At 54.4% G+C, this 14,141-nt stretch overlaps 1 protein-coding gene across 1 annotated transcript; it reads right to left on the bottom strand.

The window, feature by feature from the left end:
- Positions 1-4,775: 4,775 nt before the first annotated feature.
- Positions 4,776-7,151, bottom strand: C7H3orf22 (chromosome 7 C3orf22 homolog). Its single transcript, XM_041762867.1, has 2 exons — positions 6,953-7,151; positions 4,776-4,968 (listed from the first exon to the last, which is right to left on the bottom strand). Exons 1-2 carry the CDS (start codon positions 7,144-7,146, stop codon positions 4,797-4,799), a joined length of 366 nt encoding a protein of 121 aa, XP_041618801.1. The 5' UTR covers positions 7,147-7,151; the 3' UTR covers positions 4,776-4,796.
- Positions 7,152-14,141: the final 6,990 nt, after the last annotated feature.

Here is a 14,141-nt window from a genome sequence, read left to right as displayed (position 1 = left end):
ACCGAATGTCCCCTTAGCGGCTGGTTGAATATATGGTGTCCTTCCTCAGTTTTCTGGAAGGATAAATTAAAATGCCAGAACTTTGGGAAGACCAGGGCACAGTGTGCAGGAGATTTTGAGCAACAGAGATCAGAGCACAGCCAAAGAAGGGCAGCTCGGCAGGGCGGAGGCCAAGCGTCTGTTGTGGCACCCCCACAACATGGTGACGGCCTGTGACCCTGGTTATGGGGCCCTGCTGGCCTGTGGGGCCAGGCCGGCCGGGGTCGGGCAGCTCAGTCACACTGATGCCTTGGCCTTTGCTAGTGTTGTTCCTCCTGCCTGCAATGGATGCTTTCCCTTTCCAGTCTAGCCTTAGAGTTCCTCCTTCCCAGGAGCCTTGAGGCCTTCGTGGACTCTGTGTCCACAGGCCCTGCCAGCGGGGGCTAGTGACAGCCCAGCCCTGTGGTCCTGGAAGGGGGATGCCACTAGGCTCCCCGTGAGGCCTTGCCCCACCAGAGAACCATGGAAATCCCAGGATGCTGGACCATTACCGGGAGGAGGGGGTGGCTGGGCCTGGGACACTCCCAGAGGCCTTGTGTACAAGGCCTATACTCCAGCCCTGCTAGTGCTGGAGGTGCCTCTTCCCCTTCTCATTCAGGCCCTGGAGGGGGGTCCCTCCTGCTCCGGTGTCCCCTGACCTGCTTCCTCTCTGGCTGGCACCAGAGCATGTCTGTCCTCACAGATCACAGGCTGACTGCCTGGCCCCCTGCAGGTCCCACCTGGGTCATTAGATGGCCTGAGGAGGACAGGGTCTCCCGTGAACAGCTGGACGAGATGGAGGGTGCCCCGGTGGGCTCAACCTGGCACCCTTCAGTGATTTTTCTGTTAAAATACTACACCCGTACCTAAAGCGATCAAACCCACAAAATGACGTTCACTTGGCATTTTAGCAACTATCTTCTATTTCCATCTCAGAACTGAGTGGTACTGGTCAGTGGCCTCCCAGGCAAGGAAGCAACACTGGTGGATTGGGTTACAAAGACTTAAGATGTTTTCGTGTTCTTCTGATATTTTTGGCTTTGTCAGGAAAATGATTCCCGGATTTTGGTAGTTACAGCCTTGGTTTGTTTTTGTTTGTTTTGCTTTGTTTTTCAGTTTTATGTTGTGGCTTTGTCATCCAGGCGGCTTCCTGGGAGGCAATATTTCCATAACTGAAAATTTTGCTAAAATAAACCCCTGGTTCTTTGTAACAACACTACTTCATGCATTATTCAGTTTGGGAATTGCAGCCGGCTGCATCTGCTGGCCTCAGCAATTGGCTGCGGGCTCTAGGGGTGAAGGCCAGGCCCAGAGTGGCTCAGCTTGCCGGCTCACTACAGCACCCCACGAGATCAGTGGGCCAGGTGTCAGGGTACTGCCCTTCCCCTGCAGCCCTCTTCCCGGAGTGATGGCACCACTGCCTGTGGCAAGGGCTCAGCTGAAATCAGGTGGTCTCTCTTGTACAGCGGGAGGTGGTCAGAACAGCTGCTGCCTGAGGCATCGGGGGTCCAGGACCCTTCTCTCCTGTGGCTCCCCCATCCTTAGACTGTCTGTAGCCCTTCTCTATGTGGCCCAAGAGAGCCAGTCGGTCACTCCCCAAGCATCAGAAAATTGAAGACACAGACCATGGATTGTACATTGCATTTGCAGTCTGGTCCCATCAGCCAGAGCCTACCATTCCTGCTGTGCCCCTGCCACAGGGGAGACTGGGCACGAACCCACCCCATAGCCTGCAGCCCTGTGGCAGGAGCCCCTTCCAGGTAGCATTCCTAATGGCTCCCAGATGCCCCATTGGCAGCCCTCCTCTAGGTTTCTCCTGGCCACCAGATCTGCTTGAAGGTCCAGGTAGAGGGATTAGGTATACAGGGAGTCAGGGTCCCAAGGAGCCCTCAGCCCATGTCTGCTGGAAGTTGGGGGGTAAATCCTACAGCTTTTTGCCTCTCGGGGGGATCACTGAGGTGTGACCTAGAGAGCTCTCCCCTGGGATCCAGCCCCAAGTGGCAGCCAGCTCAAACCCTTTGCTTCCTCTCCCTTCCCCCCGTCTCCGGGGGGCTCTCCGGAATCTCCCCCCAGTGAAACTCCTCGCATCCATGTTTTTATCTCCAGGGGAACTCTAAGCCTAGGCCAGGGAATCAACCATGATTCCATTGCAGACTTGCTGCTTTTATTTCATTGGTACCTAAACGATAGTTAGGTTAATCTGTGTCCTTTAGCGTTCCAGCGTGGCCAGGAATATCCCCGCACACATCCCGTCCTGCGTGTGTGGGGTGTGATCCCAGGATAAATTCTTAGAAGACAGATCCACACCTCTGACCCCACTGCTCACTGTGCCTGATCCTTGGGAGGCTTCAGGCAGCTGCTGATGTAAGTTTTACTGTGACTGTACTGGGGCATGAGGACGATGGGGGATCAGGCTGGCTGCACGTGGATGCTGGCAGCACGCTGAGGTGCCGTGTGCGCCGGCGAGATGCTAACTCGTCCCTCTGCCATCACACATTCAGATGTTGCTCATTTGCCTGTGAGGACTTTTGTAGTGCATGCTTCCTGATGGAGTGGTTTTCTTCTTTGAGGACATTGTGTGCATGGCAACTTTACTCAGGATACAGCGGAATCAACACATAGCTTTTTACTCCCTAAATATTCCTCACACTGAAGACCATGCATAGTTTATGACTCTGAATTTGGGTGGCTGGTATGAGGTTTTTCTACCTGCAGGGCTGGCTTTGACCCATGTGCTGCAAGAGCCCTGCCTGCCCTCCTTGGCTTACTTCCTAAACCCTCTGCGGCCTCAGCGAGAGTAGCACCCAGGCGGATCCAGAAGAGCTTCTTTCTATAAGCTGCTCATGGCCGCGTGCGGTGGGAATGGGACTCAGGAAAACGGGGTGGTGCTGGCTGGCACTCAGGAGCCTTCTAGCCAGTGACAAGTCTTCAGGGAACAATGTGCGCCTGGCACAGGGCCCCAGTGCTCAGAGCAGCTGAGTCCACAGCAGGAAAAACTGGAAACCAAACATTTGGTGGAAAGACGATGCATAAGCCATGCACGATTATACATGATAACTAAATGATCAAGTGAACTGTATGCAGCATCACGTGACTCTTATTAGCAAATTGCCATAGAGGAAAAAAGCTGCATGGAACATAATACAATCCTGTATCGCTAAAAAAAAAAAAAAAAAAAAAAAAAAAAAAAAAAAAAAAGCAAACGATGTCTTGTTTTGAGATACTAGTTTTATTTTTTTTTTATTTTTTATTTTTTATTTTTTTTTTGAGATACTAGTTTTAGAAGGATAGGAGAGAGCTGAGGTTGGGGGCAGGGAGGCAGCTGGGGAAGCGGCTCCCAGGCAGATGGACCCAGCGGTCACGTGGGTCACTTCACCATCACGCTGTATCATAGGCACACAATGCTGTATTTTGCATATAACAAGTTAGAACATAGCTGTGAGCATTGGAGGAACAGTCTTGAGACCTACACAGTCCAAACGGAAATCAGCCTGCCTCCAAGCCTAACGGGCAGGGACCCTGGGGTCTCGACTCCCTTCCACCAGCAGGGCAATGCTGTATGGTGCACAGGACACCAGGCCTGCTTCCCACCCAGGAGCCCCAGTGCCCTTTGCTGGGGTGCCCCCCTGCAGTCCTCTGTGCCCTCTCCCCAGGCCCCAGCACCCCAGGAGCACACAGCAGAACTGACTCCTGCCTCCTGCAGGCTGGGAATCACCCTCCTGTCTGTCCCCAGGGCATAGGGAAGGCCCCTCTTCAATTCTTACTCCACAGGGGACCTCATTCCACCTTCTTTCCAGAACAATAGGGCCACCTGCCCACCTTGCTCAGTGCAGCCACCTTGGTCATCTTCAGGGCCCTCACCCCCTTGTCTCCTAGGGGGAGGGCTCTATAGCCAGTCTCCCCAGTTTTATTTACCATCCCAAGGACTCCAGGTGATCCCTCTCCTTGTAGGAGAGCACAGGCTGAGCACTTGCATCTTCAGCAGGCACCCTGCTCCATGGTGCAGCTATCACAAATTCCAAAGCAGTTAACACCAGCCTCTGATTTTTATCCCACGCTTCTCTTTGAAGAATTCGTAATACGCCAACAACATGGTATTAGTTCATGTATTAAAATCTCAGAAAATAGTAGGCCTGTCCCCAGGTTCCCCAGTTCTACACAGAGGTACTGATTGTTACCTACTACGCACACGCACACACACAGTTTCCTGATGCGCACAAGATGGGAGCATCTCACACTTCTGCTGTACTTCAGAAAAACTCTGAATATGCTTTGTAGATTGCTGCAGACCAGGAAATAAAGAGCTGTGCCTTCATTCCACGGCCGCCTGGTTGTTCAGGGGCTGGGGTGGTACCGCTGAACAGCCCCCAGCGGGGGTATGCAGGGTTCTCCGATCCTTGGCCATTTCCTACGGCCTGTAATGGATACTGCTGTCCAAGTATCTTTACCTTACATGTATGAGTACATCTTTGGGATGAATTCTGGGACACGACATTCATACTCTCTAACCCTCACACCAACCCCTCAACGTGAAACATTACCTCATTTTACCAATGAGAAGACAGATGCTCGGAAAGCAAAGCACTCTGTCCAAATGGAAATAGGATTTGAACCTGCGAAGTTTATTCACATGGTGTGGGTTCCGAGGAGATGAGTGGCCCCCTTCAAGGCTGTTCCCCTCAATAGAGTTCACGTCCGTCCAGAAGGCCGTGCTCTGTGGCCACTGCCCGGAGCGCCAGGGGCAGGTGGCCGAGGGGGAGGCCGCACGGAGCTGGGCTCTAGGAGGGGCCTGCAGAGGGCCGGGCAGCCTGGGCGCCGGTGGGGGCAGCGGGGGCACCCAGCCGGGGGAAGCGGAGGCTCAGTATCTTGAGTTCCCAAAGTTTGCTCAGTGGAGACGGCGGCGGCAGGGGGCTGAAGCTAGACGGTGATATACAGTCTGGGGCCCCAAGCCTAGAAAAGCCCCCAAAGAACCCCACTAGTCCAGAGATGCTGGCCAGGGCCGCAATGACACTACCCCCAGCCAGACCTCCCCAGGGTCCCCCACGAGCCGCCACCCCACAGATGTCCAAGCCAGAACCCAGCAGGGTTCCTGTGCTGTGCCTCATGCAAGGCCAGGGCTTAGTCCACCGTGCCCGCCAATGAACTGCCACCAAGCAGCTGTGCCAGCACTGCATGGCCACCCCCCATGTGAAGCCACCACTCGTCCCCTAATCAGTCTTCTCTAAGGCTACATCAGGTCTGTGCATGCCACCTTTCTGCTCCCCAGACTTCAGTGGCTCCCCATTCCCCCTCAGACAAATGTTGGCATTTCGCATTCTTCCCTGCCTGTCTCCTAGCCACCCTGAAAAACAGCACGTCAAATTCCCTAAGTGGGACGTTATTCTATCCCGCCTCAGCATATTTGCACTTGCCTCCCGCTGCCGGGAGCATCTGCTCCTACTAGGTCCCTGCTTCTCACCTGGAACCCCACGCCCTCTCCCATCCTCTCTCTTCATCCACTCTCCACCCTACTCTGGCATCTGCTGACCACGGTCCTCTGGCCCCCAACCCTCCCACTCTGGGCAGTTCCCCAGCAGAGGGCTGGTGGGGGTTCAGAGGGTGGACGATGAGGTGAGGGATCTCCCCCACCTGCTCCCCACTACTTTGATGCCTTTGGCAACGGTCCCACAGCCACAGCCCCCTCCCCGCCCTGGGGCTCTTGGCCCCTGCCCACCCCTCCCACCCAAGTGATGGATCAGCTCCCCACTGGTGCTGGGCCCTGGGGGGGTTGAGAAGCCCACTGCGTTCCAAACTCCCTGACACGTCCACTGACAGCTTTGGTGTGTCCTCCAGGTCTCTGCTCCATGTCGCCCTCCAGGGGAGCTGCAGTCCCCCTGGGGCAGGCCCCAGCACTAAGAGTCTGGGCCCCTGTGCACTGTCTGACTGGTGCCCACAAGACCCTCAGCTTGAAGCTGATCCCATTCTGCAGAAGTAGAAGCTGAAACCCAGGAACATCCGTTCTCTCAGACTCCAGCCTCTGCCGCTCAGCCCCCACGGGTCCAGTTCAGACATTTGGAGCAAAACCCATAGCCAAATGAGGTAGGGAGTGTGAGACCTGGGACAAAAGTCAGGGCAAGCGTGTCAGAGAATAGGCATGCAGCTGTGTGTGTGTGTGTGTGTGTGTGTGTGTGTGTGTGCGTGTGTACTAGTGTGAGTGTTCATGTCACCTCTCTGGGTGTCGGGTCAGGGAATGTGCGGGAGTCGCTGTGAGCTAGCAGAGGAGATGCATGCACGGTGTGGAGTCAGAGGCATGGCCAGTCAGCACAGAACCGACCTTGGAGTTGGAGGGTGGATGCCCCCACCAACGGGTCATGGAAGCCCTTCATTATGTCACAGCTGGTGTGTGCCATCCAGCCCAGGGACCACCTGGGTCTGAGTCCCAGTTTAGGGCAAGTACATGAAATGTTTGGGGGGGGGGGTCTTTCAAGGGTGTCCAGGTATTTCACTGTGTATGTCAGGGTGGGAGGGACGCTTGTGTGCATATGGTCAGTCTAGAGGTGCCCAGTGCCACAGTCCCTGCCAGTGCCTCCACCCTCGCAGCAGGCTGCATGGAGACCAGAAACTTGCTGGCTCTTCTGCTTTGCCTCTGCCATGTGGAAGAATGGAGGCCAAGCTTCCCCTCAGGCCTCTCTCCCTGGGTGTGGACAAGGCCCTCTCCAGGTGAGGCCAGGGCCTGCCTGCCCGAGGCTCCTGTGCAGCCTCTCCCACAAACTGCCTTGCTCTGGGAAGGAGCACTGGACTTCTGGGCCTCAGTTTCCTCAGCTTGGAAGTGGAGCCTACTGGGAGAGACACTTGGGTGTCTGTGTGCAGACCTGGGGTGAAAGGCCAGCAGCTTGAGTGTGGTCGGTAGGTGGCAGCGGCTGTCCTGTGGCAGCATCCTGGGCCTGTAACTCACCCTCTGACTGGAATGGATCTCGTTGCCACCAACATCTTCTGCAGGGGCAGTTGATCCCGCAGTGAGGTGGTCATCTTCGTGACCTCCCAGGGCTTCAGGAACTCCACATTGGGCTCCGTCAGCCAAGAGAACCTGCAGTGGGCACTTGGCATCTTTAGGGAGCCTGCAGCCACCAGCCATATGCTCTCTCTCATCTCAAACTTTCTACTTGCCAGGCATCATTCTAAGTGCTTTATCAACATTAGCCCGTATGTCACTCACAACCATGCTGTGAGGTTGGTATAGTTACCCACACTTCATAGATGAGGAAATTAAGGCACAGAGAGGTCAAGTGACTCGCTCAAGGTCATATAGCTAGGAGGCCCCCCAAAGTCACTGCATTTTCCCTAGGACCCATCAGTGTATTGATGGTGGGCTCCAGGACACAGCCTGCCCACACAAAACATTTAGTAACTGCTGCTGGCTGAGGCCCCAGAGCTGCCCAGTCTGGGGGTCTCTACTGGTTCCTGAGTGCCCTGGGGCTTTACAAACTACCCTGCACCTCAGTCTGATCCCATCTGCCCCTTGGCAGGGGCAGGTGTTCGTGAATGAGCACCTCAGGTGGTTCCCGTGAGGCCCCCGCCCAGAGGGAAGGAGCTGGCTAAGGCTCTGGGCTGGCCCCAGGGGTCCCAGGCACCTATGTAGAGGCCTTCATCTCAGATTGGGATGGGGGTGAAGAAAGTGAACCCCAGACGGTCACAGGTCCAGTCGATACTCCGCTCGATTGTGCTTTGGCATGGCCTGAGAGAGGCAGGACTTGGCCTAGCAGTCTGGGGCTCTACTACCTGTACGGAAACTTCCTGGCAAATTTTTCCTGGACCTTGGTTCTACTCTTCTTCTTACACTGGGAGCACTTCTTGGAGTTCTTCGAGCTCATCACAGAAGGGGGTTAAGCTGTGGCACACTTTGCAGCCATGGCTGGAAGACAAGAGGAGGCCGGTCAGAACAGGGAAGGTGATGGGAGGAAGCTTCCCCTCAGGACTGGGAAGGTGACAGAGGACCAGGCCCTGCTGCCCTCCCGGAGCTGAGTGAGGGCTGGGTGGTGCTGGCCTGTCGCTGATGCCTGGCCCCATCACACTGTAGCAGTTATCCATGCCCTCTTTGTATGAGTGTGTGTGTGTGTGTGTGTGTGTGTGTGTAGTTCTGTGCAATTTTATATGTGCTTCATGTAACCAGCACTTGGGATGGTTCTCAACTGAACAGCCCATCCCAAACCCTGGCAAGCACAAATCTGTTCTCATCTCTATACTGATGTGATTTTACAAGTGTTATACCAATAAAACCACCCAGTAGGTGTCTTTTAGAGCCTGGCTTCTTTCTCTCAGCATAATTCCCTCAGCAAACCAGCCCAGTTGTGAATGTCAGCAGGTGGTTCTTTTCCAGTGCTGAGTAGTATTCCATGGTACGGATGTGCCGTGCTTGGTTTGATCCTCAACTGTGGAAGGACATTTGGGTCATTTCTGGTTTGGGGCTCTTACAAATAAAGCTGCTATGAATATTCATGTACAAGTTTGTGCTTGAAAATAAGTCTCTGTCACTCTGGGATTTATATAAGGGTGCAATTGCTGTGGCTTATGGGAAGTCCATTTTTAGTTTTAAAAGCATCTGCCAAACGACCTTCCAGAACAGCTGCACTATTTTCCATGCCCCCCAGCAGTATACAAGTGACTAGAGATGCCAGTAGGTTCTTAAGTCCTTCTAACAGCAGGACTTAAGGCCTGACCACTGGTGCTTCCTTTGCCATCAAATTGTGTGGCCCTTGCCCATCAATGGCTGGCTAAGCTCCCCTCCCGCTGGGGCTGCAAGGGCTGCTGGAAATGCTCGTGGTGACTGGAGGGAGGGGGTCAGCCATGGTGCTGCCTGTTGCAATGTTACGGTGCGTGGACCCCTGGGTCCCCCACGGGAAGCTCAATGGTCTCCCGGGCACAGGCCATCCTAGTCCAAGGCCAAGCCCACCTGTCCGTGAGCCAAGCACACCCTGGCCAGCTTGGTCTCTGACTCTGGATGATTGGCTGTCCTGGTGGGCCTTTGCCCTGGCACAGTAATGCCAGCAGCCCTGCCTGTGGCCTGTCCCCTCCAAGCCACTAAGAAGTCTTCCTGACCCTCTACTCACTCACCTACCTAGCCAAGAGCTTTTATTGGAGTGCAGCTCTCCACACCAGTGGCGGCTAGTGGGGGCTTCCATGGCCTCTGACCTTCGACCGTGGCTGTTTTAAGGACACAGGGGTCCCTTTTGTGGGTCTGGCCCCACAGGCCTTCACTATCAGGTAAACCTGAGCAGGTCACTCACCCCTGGATCTGGCTTTTGGTCCTCCTCTCCTGAGAAGCCAGGTGAGGGCCCTGGTCCAGGATGGGTGCCTGTGTCACAGTGGGACACAAAGGATCTGGGCTCAGCAAAGTGTCTGCCAAGTTCATTTAACCTGTTCTCCACCTGACAGAGAGCAGACTCTCTGAAATCATCCTCATTTTCCAGGTAAAGAAACTGAGGCTCTGAGAGGTTAGGTGCTTGCCTATATCCCCAGCCACCTGGTAAGTAGGGGACAAGGTGGAGTCCAGAGTGGCCATCTGGGCTTCACAGCCCAAACAGTCCTGAATGGGGCTGGGAGAGGTGACCTGGCCAGCAATTGACCTGAAGAAGTGGCACCACTACAGGAACCCAGTGGTCTAGAGAAGGCAGAGGAAGCGGCACCCCTCACCCCTCACATCCACTCCATACCTACTGGCAGACCCCCTAAGCCATGGACGTGACCCTGCAAACTGACATGACTGAATCTGCCTCCTCTGGGGCAGAAGGGCCAACTGCAGAGGCCAGGGCAAGACTTTGACACCATGGCCATTGGTCCCAGGCACCATCTTGCTCCTGCTTCCCAAACTGATCCAGGACTGTCCTTCCCAGATGCCCAGGCTGCCTCCCCAAATCCTGGTAGTGATGATAATCAGGGCTTGGCTCAGGGCGCCCTGGCAGTGTCAGGAAGACACCAGGTATGAGAGCTGATAAGCCCCTTGATCCGTAAGACTACCCCACCCTGGCGACAACACTCTCTTGATTCAACAACATAGAGAGGCACAGGCCTGGGTACACAGAGTCTCCAGCCAGAAAGGAGTGGGTGAGTGGACCATCCAAACTGCAGGCTACTCACGGGCTGGCTTATGTGATGCCAGAAGGGTGGAAGCTGGTCATGGTCCTGACTGCCATGCTACCACAGGAAAATTGGCCCTACAACCTCAGCAGGCCAGGCCCACAGGGTCATTGTGACATCAGAAGCCCCTGAAGTCACAATTATTAATGCTGCAGTTGCTGAGCAATGTGGCTCAGAATCCAGCCTGGAGCCCCCCTGGCCCAGAGAGTGGCTGTAGAGATATGGTGAGTTGCTGGCATTCCAGTGCCCAGCACCTTGGGTGGAACATCCACCTGAACATATGCTACAGCAGGGGTCTCTCCCATGCAGATTCTTGCAACAAAAGAGATATCCCAGAAATAGCTAAAACCTAACTTTGGTTGCTTACCACACAATCCCAGACTACATATGTGTTAAGAAAAAATTGCTCTGGGGATCCTTGGGTGGCGCAGCGGTTTGGCGCCTGCCTTTGGCCCAGGGCGCGATCCTGGAGACCCGGGATCGAATCCCATGTCAGGCTCCCGGTGCATGGAGCCTGCTTCTCCCTCTGCCTGTGTCTCTGCCTCTCTCTCTCTCTCTCTCTGTGACTATCATAAATAAATTTAAAAAAAAAAAGAAAGAAAGAAAAAATTGCTCTGGTGGCAATGTGGAGAACAGAGTGAATGGCACCAGGAATAGGTGTGGTTGGGCCAGTGGAGCAGCAGAGGCAGTAACATGGATGAGGGGTGGGGGGGTGGTGCCTAGAATGAGGTGGTGATGGAGATGGAGGGAGCGGGGTGGATATGAGAGATTTCAAGAGAGCAAATTAACACAAAGGGGTGACAGAGGCTGTGGGAGGGCCAATGATGACTTTTACTGCCCTAGATGGGACTGGACTAGGCCTTGGAGGGAGATTGTGGGCTTGGACTTGGTCAGGTTGAGTTTGAGATGCCTTGGAGGCATCCCTCCACTTAAGCGGTTGTGCATCTGGGTCTGAGATCCAGAGGGGTGAGGTCTGGGCATAAAGTAAATTTGGGTGTCACTGATGTATCAACGGTAAATGAAGATAATCATCCTAATGGAAGGCAGTGTGCAAGAAGTGAAGAGCGCATTGAGTTGTTAAGATACCCAACATTTAATGATGAAGTAAATATTTAGTGCCTGCGACCCAGACAGAGGCACAGAGAGGACAGGCAGTGGTGTCAAGGAAGCTGGGGGATGATCCCAGCCCAAGAGGTATAGCGTGGTCAGTGGGGCTAGTACCACAGATGAAAGGGAAGAAGTAACTTTGGGTGTTAGAGCTGGGTTTTGTTTTTTGTTTTTTGTTTTTTTGTTTTAATGCAGAGCTCTTTCTGTCGAGGAACTCATGCCAAATTACAAGTGGTTGAGGAATGAGAAGAGGAAGGCGTTGAACCGGGGGTGGTATGGCCTTCTCACCTGTGCCGCATGTCTCTGAGCCACTCTGCTCTGCCCTCATCTGCTACTGTGATGTATTACGTGGAGTTTCTTATTATGAAGCACCTCTGCATGGTGGGGGGGACAAAACTCACTTGGCCACGGCACATAATCCTTTTAGTAAGCTGCTGACTTTACTTTGATAGTATTTTGTTGAGGATTTTGGAATCTATATTCATAAGGAGTATTGACCTGAAGTTTTCTTATCCTGTAGCCTTTTTCTGACTTTAGTTTATTCTGGATCTTCTAGTTCCGTAAGTTACATAATTAGATTGTCACTTGGGATCTTTCTTCTTTTTTGGAGATAGACATTTACTCCTATAAATTTCCCCCTTCTCACTGTTTTCACTGCAGCCTATCAGTTTGGTACATTTTCATTTTGTTTTCATTCATCTGAAGATAATTCTTAAATTCTCTTGTGATTTCTTCTTTGATTAAACGATTATTTAAGAGATGTTGTTAAATGGCCACATATTTGTGAATTTTCCAGTTTTGTGTCATTGATTTCTAATTTCATTTCACTGTGATCAAAAAATACATTTTGTATAACTTGAATTTTAAAAAACTATTACATTTAGTTAAGACTTGTTCATGGCCTAACACATCTTGGAGAACATTCCATATACACTTGAGAAAAATGTATATTCTACTATTGTTCAGTAGAGTTTCCTGAATGCCTGTTAGACTTAATTTCAGTTTATAGTGTTGTTCAAGTGCTCATATCTTTATTGATCTTCTGTCTGGCTTTATCTATTATTGAAGGTAGGATACTGAATTCTCAGTATTGAATCATTGTAACATTTTTTTAAATTTTTATTTATTTATGATAATCACAGAGAGAGAGAGAGAGAGAGGCAGAGACACAGGCGGAGGGAGAAGCAGGCTCCATGCACCGGGAGCCCGACGTGGGATTCGATCCCGGGTCTCCAGGACCGCGCCCCGGGCCAAAGGCAGGCGCCAAACCGCTGCGCCACCCAGGGGTCCCGTGAATCGTCGTTATTAAAACACCACACAAAAGGGAGCCTAGAACAAAGCACGAAAGCGGCCAGAGAGTGATGAGGAGCCAGTTCCCAGCGGCCCTACGGGGTATCCCCGGCCGCAGGAAGGCCCAGCAGCTGGCAGCCAGGACGCCGCGTCACATGCCTCCTGCCACACGAGGGGCTGCTGAGCGGGGAACAGGCCCGAGGCTGCCCGGGACCGCTGCCCCGGCGGGCCCAAGGGAACCTTTACGGGCCGTGGAGCTGCTCTGAGTGGAGGCCGCCGCGGCGGCTCCTGGTGAAGCGGATGGTGAAGGAGCAGGTTGCCGGTACCTGAAGGAGATTCCTCAGGGCCGCCTCGTGGGCCTGACCCCTCTGGGTCCTTCCCCAAGGCCACGTCGCCGGGGACAGTGAGGGGGGCGCGGGGCCGCCCCGGGCCGGGCACCGTCCGCCAGGAAAGCTCCTGGCCCCGCAGACAGCCGGGGCTGGGGCCGCTGGCTTGGGAAGGGCTCGCGGGCCCCACGTGGCCGAGGACGGCGCAGGGACCACGGAGCAGGGCGGGAGCGGCGCGCGGCCCGGAGCCCCAGGCCACGGCAGCGGGGGGAGGCCGGCCCCGCCCGCGGCCCCGCCCCGCCCCGCCCCCTCGGCCCCTCGGCCCCGCCCCTCGGCCCCTCGGCCCCGCCCCTCGGCCCCTCGGCCTCGCCCCCGCCCCCTCGGCCCCGCCCAGCCTGGCTCGGCCCTGCGCAGGCCGCGGGGAAGCCGGCTCCCTGGTGCCACCGTGCGGGCACACGGGGAAGGGCAGCGGTGGCTCCCTGCGGACTCCGCGGCCCCAGGCCTGTTGAGCATCCGCGGAGGGCCCTAGCGTAGGCGCGCACGTAGCTCTCCGAATTCGTGTTTTCATTTTCTTTCGGTAAATGTGCAGCAGCGGAATTACAGACGGCACCGACCCTCGCCGTGGCGAGCGTCTCGAAGGGGACAGTGGACTCCTTGGCCCACACAGCTGGGACTGCACGGCCTCATTTGCACGTGGATCGTTTACTGTACGGTCCTGTAAATGTGTTTTCTCTTCCTTATGATGTTAACAACATTTTTTCTCTAGCTTCCTTTGTAAGAATACAGTTATAATACACACAACACACAAAACACCTTAACAGAATGTTTCTGTTGTCAGCGAGGCTTCTGGTCACCAGTAGGGCTGCCGGCTGTTAAGCTTTAGGGGAATCAGAAGTGGGTTGGGGCCCCTGCGTGGCTCAGCCGGCTAAGTGTCTGCCTTCGGCTTAGGTCACGATCTCAGGGTCCTGGGATCCAGCCCTGCATCTGTGGGGCTCCCTGCTCAGTGGGGAGTCGGCCTCTCCTCTCCCGCTTCCCCTCCCCTGCTTGAGCTTGGGCGCTCTTTCTCTCTCCTTCAAACAAATAAAATCCTTAACAACAACAAAATAAGTGGGTTTTTTGGATTTTCAACTGTGCAGGTGGTGGGCACCCCTAACCCTTGTGTTGTTCAACAGTCAATTGTACATAATTGTTGAACCACCAGGCGGTGCACCTGAAACTCGTGTAATACCGTATGCCAACCGTACTCCTTAGAGAGGAGAGGAGAGGGGAGGGGAGGGGAGGACAGGG

This window comes from Vulpes lagopus, chromosome 7, assembly GCF_018345385.1.
Source record: "Vulpes lagopus strain Blue_001 chromosome 7, ASM1834538v1, whole genome shotgun sequence".
NCBI lineage: Eukaryota > Metazoa > Chordata > Mammalia > Carnivora > Canidae > Vulpes > Vulpes lagopus.
Note: the sequence above shows the minus strand (reverse complement) of the source record. Positions and strands in the feature narration are given on the sequence as shown.